The sequence below is a fragment of the Malaya genurostris genome, chromosome 2 (genome assembly GCF_030247185.1).
Source record: "Malaya genurostris strain Urasoe2022 chromosome 2, Malgen_1.1, whole genome shotgun sequence".
NCBI classification, from domain to species: Eukaryota; Metazoa; Arthropoda; class Insecta; order Diptera; family Culicidae; genus Malaya; species Malaya genurostris.
Genome location: NC_080571.1, coordinates 112180127 through 112192091, shown reverse-complemented (window position 1 = coordinate 112192091; position 11965 = coordinate 112180127). Strand labels below are relative to the sequence as shown.

The 11965-nt window shown below is 38.2% G+C and overlaps 1 protein-coding gene across 1 annotated transcript; it reads left to right on the top strand.

The window, feature by feature from the left end:
* Nucleotides 1–954: 954 nt before the first annotated feature.
* Nucleotides 955–4770, top strand: LOC131427949 (myb-binding protein 1A). The gene is made up of 4 exons (XM_058591546.1): nt 955–1198; nt 1260–1646; nt 1704–3298; nt 3363–4770. The coding sequence occupies exons 1-4, from the start codon at nt 1049–1051 to the stop codon at nt 4747–4749; spliced, it is 3519 nt and encodes a 1172-aa protein (XP_058447529.1). The 5' UTR covers nt 955–1048; the 3' UTR covers nt 4750–4770.
* Nucleotides 4771–11965: the final 7195 nt, after the last annotated feature.

Here is an 11965-nt window from a genome sequence, read left to right as displayed (position 1 = left end):
TATCTTCCTTATCGATGGTAAAAATTTCAAGTGTAGATTTTTAATATCATTGTTTAATAAGAGTCCTTAAATAATGCATTTCAAATAGAATACATATAAAATTTTAAAGTCGGTAGAATCACCCGACCAAACCCGATTTGGTCTGTGGGATAATCGGAAGGATTTCTTATGGGATGGTAATATTTTGACCTCTTACCCCTCATCAGAGATGCCAGATATTTTCATAGAAAATCTGTATTGATTCGTATAAAATATCTGTATTTATCTGTATTCGCTAATAAAATGAAATTTCTACAATACAATTATGTTAAAAGGTGTTATTCCAATAGATTATGGTTATAGAGTAGTAGATTAAATTTCATATCTTATATTATATTCATCGACGAAATTTCATAGTTTTTTCCTATCAACAACAATTGAATTATGGTGCCATATACTTGTCTAATTTGAAAATGTTCACTTCATAAGTTGAGATGGATTTCCAAAACCCAATATGCAGCGTCGAGTCAGGTAATACAACTGTCAGTCTGGCAATAATGTTTCATGATGCCAAGACTTGTCTAACTTTTAAGTTCAATTTAGTTACAAATTTTAATATAAATGGATTTCAGTGTTCTTCATTAAATCTCTGCACAAAAAAAATATATTTTTAAAAGTGATTTGTACGTTGATTCCTAAACGTTTATCTTGTCATTGCAATCAAATACTAATAGATAGCTCAAATACTAATAGATAGTTTAATTATTTCCTTAATACTTTTGGTGAAATCTGTATAAATCTGTATTAAATTTAAGAAATCTGTAAGAAATTTGTACTCTGTATTAAATCTGTATGCGCATGTAAAAATCTGTATAATACAGATAAATCTGTATAAATGGCATCTCTGCCCCTCATACTGGAAAAAGGGAAATTTTCTTACCTTTCAATCCAATCTGTCAACTAAAGCATGTTTTCTATTCTATTTTCGGTGCCTTTATTCCGATGGCATGTGAATTGTGAAGTGAGCGGTTGTTGATTATTTAAACTTGAGTAATATATATTGATAAAAATGGTGCAAAACAGTAGTAACACGTGTAAATTACTAGATAAAAGAGTGTTTAAATTTTTCGAAAATTTTATTAGTGAAAATAAAGAGACACGCATCCACGGCGCACATAAGTTAATAACATTCCTTTCCAGCGATGACGATGGTGTTCGGGTACATATCATAACCTCGTCACAACTGTCTGCATAAATAATTTTTCTATGCTTATTTACAGAAGGAAAAGGAACGTGCGTATGCTCTGAAGCGATTAGTGCGAGGTGTTGGTTCCGATAACAATGTGTCAAGAGTAGGGTACTTCACAGCCCTGGTTGGCTACTTACATCAATTCAAAAATACCGAACATTGTCCAACAATAACGGACATATTTGACTTGGTAAAATCGGAGCTTTCCGACTCTGAGAAAGATGATGCTGATAAACAACAAATCAAATTAGACATCAGAGTAGGTAAAGTGTCAGTATGCGGAGCAATTATCAATGCTGATTTAATACAAAAGGCTTCCGACCTGGAACTAGAAATGGTGGTAAAAACTTTGAAAAAATGTGCACACAAAGTGTTGACTTCACTAGCTTTTGTGTACCTTAGTGAGCTTGTTCAAAAGGTAAAAGGTAACTTTGAAACATAAAAGGATTAAGTTAATCTCATGGCCTATTTTCAGATCGACTCCAAGAAATTCAGCAAAATAGTTTGGCCAGTGCTTGAGCCAATGATTACTGTTTCGAAAGAACAGCACTCAATGGATACAATCTACTTCTTACTAGCTGCTTTGACGACTCATAAAAAGTCTGTAAATCAACAGTTTTTTGAATCTAACTTCGGTTGCCCTCAGTTATTTCACGAAAACAACTACGAATATCTGGCTCGGTTGTTAACGGATATCAAGCACACTCTAGTAATAAATCACCCATTATATGACTTCATGATTGAACACCTTGTACGGAAGAAAGTCGTGGTAGAATTTTGGAACCATGGAGTAGATAAGATTCTACGGGAAGACGATAATGTGTGCAAGTTTAAAGATATAGTGTCATTACGTATTTTGATAACCATTTTGAACAAATTGGAAAATTATTCGGCCCTTCCGGATTTACTTAGTCCTGGTCTAATGTCTATGACTATCAACCGAATTAAAAACTTTTCCCTGATGAGCGAAGATGTACGCGATTTGTATAAAGAAACATTTGAAACACTAAATAAGTGTTATGCCAACATTTCCGATGAGCAGTGTAAGTTGCAAATATTTGAGAAGCTGCTAAACCCACCAAGCAGTATCTTGATTGAAAAGTATGCTTCAAACAAATCTGTTCAAAATCTGTTATCGAACATGAACGACGTGGACAGTGTAAAGAAAGCTGCCTCTCTTTTGAAGCAGATGATATTAGCTCAAACAGACACCGATTTACTTAATTCCGAACGCGTGCATGCAGCGCAAACATTACACAAACTTCTTGGTCATCGTGCTCTTCTATCAGATAAAGAATGGAGTATCGGAATAGTGAAATTCTTTCTCAATCTTGGCGTGTTTTACTCCTGCGATGGTGTGAAGATACTCAAGAGCAGCAAAACTCGGGCCACTGCCATATCAACAGAGTTAGTTCCAACAATGAAATCATTATTTTTCCACTGTTTAGAACACCGACATGCGAAACTAACGAAAGAGAAATCTTTTTTGTTGTCAATTATCGATCATGTGGAAAACATCCTGCAAGCCGTGGGCAATAAATCTCTGCGTACACCGTTGAGCGAAGATCACTTACAGCTCTGGCATCGGATGTATGCCACTGTTCATTCTAAGGACGAGCTCAACAAGAGACTCGGGACCGTGTTTCATGTACTGATGATGTATATGGGTCTACATATGTTTAGTGATCCCGAGTTGGCAAGTAGTTCGATCGTAGAACTAGAAAACGTTATGAAGAGAATCAATGCTAAGAAAACGATCAAGTCTAAAAATAAGATGGAAATCAATCAGCACAACTTGAGCAATGAACCCGAATGGATTGAGGTAGTTGTCGATTTATTTCTCAATCTGATGTCACAAAACTCTCACCTACTACGTAAAGTGGTCGGACACGTGTTTCCACATTTATCCGGCGAGTTAACGCTTACGGCCTTCAATCAAATTCTATCCGTCATCAATTTGAAGGATAAAATAAATCCGCTTAGTATTGCGGATCAGGAAAATGGTGATCCAGTCAAGCAAAACTCGGATCCAGAAGAAGATGATGATACTAGCGGTGTAGAATCGGATGGGTAAGTTTTGTCGGTGATTTTTGTCAGATTAGGTTATTTTATTGAACGGAACTTAATTTTGCAGTGATATGAGTGAAAATGAACAAACACAATCTGAGAGTGAAAATGATGACGAAACCGAGTTTTCGGATGATGAAGAAGACGAGAAGGTGACAGATAAAATGCGTATTGCGATTCACGCTGCACTTGGAAATGCGAATCCAGAGACTGATACCGAATCTGTGGATTTGGATGACATGAATGAAGAGCAAGGTCGAAAATTAGATGAAGCACTGGCAGCAGCATTCAAGATGTTCAAACAATCAAAGAAAACCAAACCGACAAAGGCAGAAGAGCGAGTTGAAACTACGTTGACCCATTTCAGGATGCGCGTATTCGACCTGATCGACATTTACTTGAAAAACTCTCCCAATATGATTATTTGTCTGGAACTGATGTTGTACGTGTTCGAAATGCTACCGGTTGCTACCAAGGAAGTAAAGCACAAACAGATATTAGATCGCTATCGGCAGATTTTCAATAACCTAACTAAAATCAAGCAGTTCAATTCAGATACGATGGACGTTTCACCAGAGCAACTGTCACAAATATTAACGGATTTGATGGAGAAAGTTGCCAAAGGTGCATATTTCCCGGAGAAGAACCAATATCTTATAAAAGCGTGTCAGTTCATAGTTATCTGCTCACAGCTGCTGGAGCAGAACGTGTCGGAAGGAAAAACCAGCAACATAGACAAAACCTTCTGCAAATATTTAAAAGAATTTATCCCAGATCGTAATCCTCCGTTAACATTAAATGTTTTCCAGTCTCTCTTTCGCATGAATTGGGTTGGAAACTGGCGTTTAGCGAAAGCTTTAGCAGAAAATGGCCTTAAGAAGGATGTCAGAATAGTTCGCAGAACGCAGGCGTTGCAACTTTTGAAGGAGCTCATGAAGAACCGAAGATTTCTCGCTGCCAATTTTAAGACCTCCCTGAAATCTCTTGGCAGTATTGTTAAGTATCTTGCCAACTACATTGATGAACAACAACACTCGAGCACTGTAGCCCAAAATGAGTTTAGCGAACTTGTTCAGCTGTTGTTGGAATTGCACAATTTTCAACGGCAACATCCAGAACCACAATTGCTATCATGGGAACAAGTTGGTCTTCTAATACAAAAGTTACGTCGAATCAATTTGAGTTCTCATAATATGAACCAATATGTGCGACTCTGTAAGCAACTTCATATAAAACCTATCAAAAATGTCCAACTGAAAACTGATAGTCAAAAGACGGTGAAAACTAACGATGAGAAAAGTGAGCTAACTGAAGAACACGAAACAAAAGTGCACACCGAAAATGGAACCGTAAAACGAAAAAAAGGACCTACCTCTTCTAAACAGAAGCGTCTCAAAAATGAAGAGCGTCTGAAATCGGCATCGCTAGGTATGGAGTCAGTGTCTTTCGTGTGAAAAAAAATGAAAATTAAATTATAGGAATAAATTTAAAACCAAAAAATGTATTCCAAATCAATCTCTAGAGAAAAGTTCAATTTTCGATGACCATTAAAAAAGATCTCATGTGCAAATGACAGTTTCTCCTTGTTTACTCTCTACTCTACTTTCAATTATTACGGTATATTTTCGTAATTGCCAACTTATTCTGCAGTGCACATCGAAAGGTAATGATTTTAGTCATTATTCTATATGTAATGTTAGATGGAAGGATTACATATTGGACCATAATAACCGAAAGAAAAAGTAAATAAAGAGAAACTGTAATTTGTACTTGGGACCTTTCGTAATGTTTGTTCTCAATTTGCATGTTAAGCACGACATGGAGCGATTAGACAAAAAATGATGACACATGTAAACAAATCCATAATTGCAAGATTTCCTAAATATTAGAAAACAGATATGTAATTCAAAACTTGGTATGGGTTGGCAAAAGAGTTATGTCGTTTCTTAACATTTAATCTGTGATTTATTAAGGGACAGTTTACCATCGTTAGAGGAACCTTGCTTTTGACATATTCATCTGATCGAACGTTTTACTGATCTGAGTTCGGGAGAGTTCGAAACAAATGAATATCTAAGGATGCTAAAATCAAAGCTATGCATCCATCATGTGACACCAAAAGCATCAAGAAGTTTTGACAAGTGACTAAATATGTTTGTGGTCGAGCGTTGTCGTGATGTAAAACGATCCCTTTGCGATTTACTAGCCCTGGGTGTTCTTTTGAATTCCTTGTATTGTGGTCGTACTAATTTGGATTTCGCTGGACAGTCCAGCGCAGCGAAGATTTCGAGCAACGTTTCCAGGATTTGCGATCTCTATACCGTAATACAAATATGTTTCTGTTGAATACCGATAATTCACTAATCATGTTGGCTTAGGTTGACATGACAAAACGTGGTGGTGGGACCTGTTTTGTTGTTTTTTTTGCTAAGTAATATTCGATTATTGAACTAATCGAATAATTTGAAAAATTTAATAACAATAATCGAATAGTTAATCGATCAATAACCCAGATTCGATTGAAATATAATCGAATACTTCGATAACCCAGATTCGATTGAAATATAATCGAGTTATTGAATAATCTTCTTCTTCTTCTTCTTCACTTCTGGTGGCGTCACCTCACTTGAGATGACGCCGATTGATGGCACAGCGATTTAGCTATATTGCCAGTTAGCTTTCGTTTATAGTCCAATGGACTTTCTTTTCACTGGACTACAAGTGAAACCCTCGCTATGTGACAACGTGGAGTCACCGAAGTACGGATGAAAATCCTTTCTTTCTCGCGAAATACTCGAATTTTCACCGCACTAACACGATACGACGTGTTCACTCGTTGAGGGTTTCACCGGAAGTGTATTGAATAATCGAGTAATTAAAAACTCCGACATCCCCAGTTTTTCTCACCTAAAGCAACCCCGGTCATAAAATCTTAGTATATCCAAAGACATCATATTAACAAGATATCCAGCTCTCACATTTCCCGAACAAATCATTGGCAACATCCTTTTTTGCGAGCATGTCGCCCCCAGACGAGCCCTCATCGAATCCTATACATAGAAGTAGGGGAGAAAAATGTCAAATTCGTGCGCGCCAAAATAGCAGGGTTGTGTACCCATGCAATTGACATGATATGTTGAATGTGATGCCGGGCGATGGCGTTGCTGAACTGAAGATTGACTTCGCTCCAAGCTGACAGGGTCTGGTATATCCCATGGACATGCATGTAGCTGAAGAGATTTAATTTTTGAGTGTACATATGATATTAACCTACACGGTAAATTGTGACCATCTTGTAAATTTTAATTATCCATAATTGTTACTTATTGTTTTAATTAGTGCCATGGTGTTTTTGAAATGTTAGTTCTGGTTCTTTCGAAACACGGAATTGTGGTAAATTTGATAATGGTGATGATCATTCGAACATGCAAAAATGTTCAATAGTTATATAAATAAAAATTTCGATACAAGAATAACAAGAATGTATTAAAATCTGCTTTATTTTCCCAATACATTTCTACACTGATTTAACAATATATAAAAACATGATCTTAAAAATTTAAAAAAATTATTTATAGTTTTTTCAGCCTGATGAAAAACTTGATTCTGAGCCAATTTTTTCAGCAATGAAACGAGCGACTTCTGGTAATTGATTTTGATTTTGAATATTCACCCTCATTCTTGTTTACGGCCGTATGCGATACGTTCGAAAGTATAGCAAATTCGTATTCCCGTTTACGTTCGAATCAATCACACTTTTAAACATCGTACATGCATAAAAACAACGCCCATCCAACTTTAAACTATCAGTTCTGGTACAGATTTGAGTTGTAAATAAAAATCTTCGATATCATTTGTTATTTGACTTGTTTTTTCACTGATTTTGTATCATCATGCTTGCTTACGTCCGTATTGACTATTCGACGAACACATGCTTTCGAACGAATGCGAACAAGCCATTCTTGTTTTCACTCGAACGTGTACGTACGCGACTCCTGTGCAAAAGAAGGATCGGCAGCGCAGGTAGTTTGTTTTAGGAAGATTCCAAGCATCAAGGAAGTGACGAATGTTACATAAGAAATAAATATCGTACTCAGGACCAATTTCATTCATGTCGGTTAATGAAATTTTCGAATTAAACTTCGTGCAAAGTAAAAAAATAAGCATTTAAAATAGCAGTCCGATCAGTAGTATCTGCGAAAAATATGTTGCATTTTTCTTGCAATTTTGTCATTTTTTCGATAGCCTACATATTTATTTCATTGGTAAAATCATGCATTTAATATAAAATAAAGCATGTTTACCCATGGCGTATTTTCCATAAAGTACTTAATAGATGTAAAATTGATGCGTAAAAACTTTGAACCTCGCATATATTGTTTACGGCCGTATGCGATACGTTCGAAAGTATAGCAAATTCGTATTCCCGTTTACGTTCGAATCAATCACACTTTTAAACATCGTACATGCATAAAAACAACGCCCATCCAACTTTAAACTATCAGTTCTGGTACAGATTTGAGTTGTAAATAAAAATCTTCGATATCATTTGTTATTTGACTTGTTTTTTCACTGATTTTGTATCATCATGCTTGCTTACGTCCGTATTGACTATTCGACGAACACATGCTTTCGAACGAATGCGAACAAGCCATTCTTGTTTTCACTCGAACGTGTACGTACGCGACTCCTGTGCAAAAGAAGGATCGGCAGCGCAGGTAGTTTGTTTTAGGAAGATTCCAAGCATCAAGGAAGTGACGAATGTTACATAAGAAATAAATATCGTACTCAGGACCAATTTCATTCATGTCGGTTAATGAAATTTTCGAATTAAACTTCGTGCAAAGTAAAAAAATAAGCATTTAAAATAGCAGTCCGATCAGTAGTATCTGCGAAAAATATATTGCATTTTTCTTGCAATTTTGTCATTTTTTCGATAGCCTACATATTTATTTCATTGGTAAAATCATGCATTTAATATAAAATAAAGCATGTTTACCCATGGCGTATTTTCCATAAAGTACTTAATAGATGTAAAATTGATGCGTAAAAACTTTGAACCTCGCATATATTCAAAGGCTCTCTTGACGCATCGACCTGGCCCAGTGGACTTCTCTTTCGCGAATTTGTCGATCACGTTAAAGTGCGTACTGCCGAAAAAGGAGCACTTACGACCCCTTTAGACAACGGCACTCCTCAACCATCGTCGTCGCAGCCTCGGATCCGGGACACCCAGTAACAAGCACTAAGGAAGTCTCCCTACCACTCCACCCAGTCGTGCTCTCCGAAGACATCCATCATCGTCATCGTCCCGGTCCTGTGGTCGGTGATGGTAGAGGAGGCTTCCGACATGCTACTCCAGGCGAGTATAATGAGCTACTAGAACCCGCTGTACTTGACAATTTTCCGCTTTCTAGTGTTACTTTTTCGAATGGTTTACGCATTTACTACCAGAACGTGCGTGGATTGAGGACAAAAATTGATGCATTCTTCCTAGCTGTTTCGGATGCCGAATACGACATTATCGTCCTAACGGAAACCTGGCTGAATGATCAAATTTTCTCTGTGCAACTCTTCGGTCACCTGTATGCTGTTTACAGGAGTGATCGCTCCCCGCTGAACAGCCACAAAACACGCGGAGGAGGCGTACTGATCGCAGTATCGAAAAAATTTAGCAGTTCAATTGATCAAACAATCATATCTGTATCGCTTGAGCAGTTATGGGTATTGGTTGAACTCTCACGAGATTCGCTTAGTATCGGAGTAATCTACCTGCCCCCTGATCGTAAAAACGACTCGGTGAGTATCAATGAGCACATAGACTCCTTGAGTTCGATATCTTTCCGATTAAGCCCTCGCACTCCTGCGCTATTGTTCGGTGACTATAATCAATCCGGTTTACGATGGTGTTTTCCTGAAGGCGGATTACCTTTCGTAGATCCACTGCTGTCGCAAATTCCGACTGCCTGCAGCGCTCTTCTCGATGGGTTCAACCTGAATGGATTTACCCAGATTAATACATTGCTGAATCGAAACGATCGTCTGTTAGATTTAATACTCGCAAATGATGTCGCTTTACCGGTCATAAACGTTTTCTCGCCAGTTGAGCCACTGATTGACCTTGACGCGGACCATCCCGCTCTAGGCGTTGAGTTTAGGATACCAACGCCAATTGAGTACGACGAACCATCTATCTCATTCTCTCTTGACTTTCGTCGAGTCAATTATGCCGAACTGAACGATCTACTTTCCGTTATCGACTGGCGATTCATTGAAAGGACTGCTAATGTCAATGACGCTGTTGAATGTTTCTGCGATGCTGTAGAAAGTGTTGTTTCTCAAGCTGTTCCAGCTAGTCGTCCACCGCTAAACCGCCGTGGTCTAATCCACGTTTACGTGCTCTAAAGCGAACACGTTCTGCCACCTTACGAAAATATTGTAACACTCGTTCGCAGTACATCAAACAACAACTGAATATAGTAACTAGACAGTATCGCCGTTACAACATTTTTCTATATCGTTGCTATATTAAACGTATTGGAATGAATCTTCGTCGAAACCCTAAACGTTTCTGGTCCTTCGTTAACTCAAAAAGGAGAGAGGTTGGCCTTCCGCACTCTATGTACTTAACCGATGAAACGGCCCGCAACGAAAAGGAAAAGTGCGATTTATTTGCCCGTCATTTTAAACAAACATTCAACGAAAGTTCTGCTACACTGATGCAAATAGACGAAGCAGTCACAGATGTGCCTCGTGATATTTTCAATTTCAATATTCCGCTTGTAACCGAAGAAATGGTTAGAGTCGCATTGAACAAATTGAAGTTGTCGTTCGCTGCTGGACCCGACGGTATTCCCTCATCTGTGCTGAAGCGTTGTGCAGGCGCTCTCAGTTATCCACTAGCAAGACTGTTTAACCTTTCAACTCTACAATGTGAGTTTCCTTCTCGATGGAAGTTCTCCTATCTGTTTCCTGTTCACAAAAAAGGTGATAAACGCAATGTCTCCAATTATCGAGGAATAACGTCTTTGTGTGCTTGCTCAAAGCTGTTCGAAATTATTGTGAACGATTCCCTCTTTGCCAGCTGTAGGAACTACATAGATAACGAGCAGCATGGGTTCTATCCGAAACGTTCGGTGTCATCTAATCTCATGTTGTTCACTTCGAAATGTGTGCAGAGTATGGAAGGCGGATGGCAAATCGACGCAGCATATATGGATCTCAAAGCAGCATTTGACCGAGTGGATCATGGAATTCTTCTATCAAAATTGCAACGACTGGGAATCTCATCGATGAGCGTGAAATGGTTCAGATCCTACCTAACAAACCGTTATGTCAGTGTAAAAGTTGGCTCCTCGACTTCAGAAGTTTTCTCAAACCTGTCCGGAGTTCCGCAAGGCAGTAATCTTGGACCGCTGCTGTTTTCGATTTTCATGAACGATTTTCTGCTACTATTACCACCGGAATGCAGACTCTCCTATGCCGATGACACAAAAATCTTTAAAGTTGTCAAATGTCTCCTGGATTGCATTGAGTTACAGGAAATGATTCAAACGTACGTTGAATGGTGCTCAAAGAACTATTTATGTTTAAGTATCGAGAAATGCTGTATCATCTCCTTCCATCGTAAAACTGATCCAGTCATATTCGATTATTTCATTGCGGGAAGATCTATGACACGAGTGGAGAATATAAAGGATCTTGGTGTCATTCTGGATCAAAAAATGACTTTTAGACTTCATTATGACGAAATTTTAGCCAAAGCCAATCGTCAACTCGGTTTCATCATGAAGATTGCCTCAGAGTTTCGGGATCCGTTGTGTTTGAGATCTTTGTATTGCTCACTTGTACGCTCTATACTCGAGTCAAACGCTGTGGTGTGGTGTCCTTACCATGCTCTCTGGAAAACTAGGATTGAAGCTGTTCAACGAAAATTTGTGCGATACGCTCTGCGACTGCTACCGTGGCGTGACCCCATGAATTTACCGCCCTATACCGATCGATGTCGTCTATTGAATTTTGAGCCATTGGAAACACGACGAATCATTGCTCAAGCTACATTTGCTGCTAAACTGCTTTTGGGGGATATTGACTGCCCACCTTTGCTAATGCGGTTAAATCTCTACGCACCGGAAAGATCACTTCGTCAACGCAACTTTCTGCTCCTGGAATCAAGGAATACGGTTTATGGACAGCACGAACCTTTTCGCTCTGTCTGTACGAGATTCAACGAGTTTTTCCAGTATTTCGATTTTAATGTGTCGTCCCGTGTGTTTCATCAACGTCTACTTGACCTTTTTCATATTGTGTATCGTGAAAATTAAATTTAGTGTACTTAGTTCATTAATTTTTATTCATTAAGACAAACTATGTCAGATGAATCATAAGAAACAAACAAACAAACAAACAAATAAAAGTTATTTGACTTGTTTTTTCACTGATTTTGTATCATCATGCTTGCTTACGTCCGTATTGACTATTCGACGAACACATGCTTTCGAACGAATGCGAACAAGCCATTCTTGTTTTCACTCGAACGTGTACGTACGCGACTCCTGTGCAAAAGAAGGATCGGCAGCGCAGGTAGTTTGTTTTAGGAAGATTCCAAGCATCAAGGAAGTGACGAATGTTACATAAGAAATAAATATCGTACTCAGGACCAATTTCATT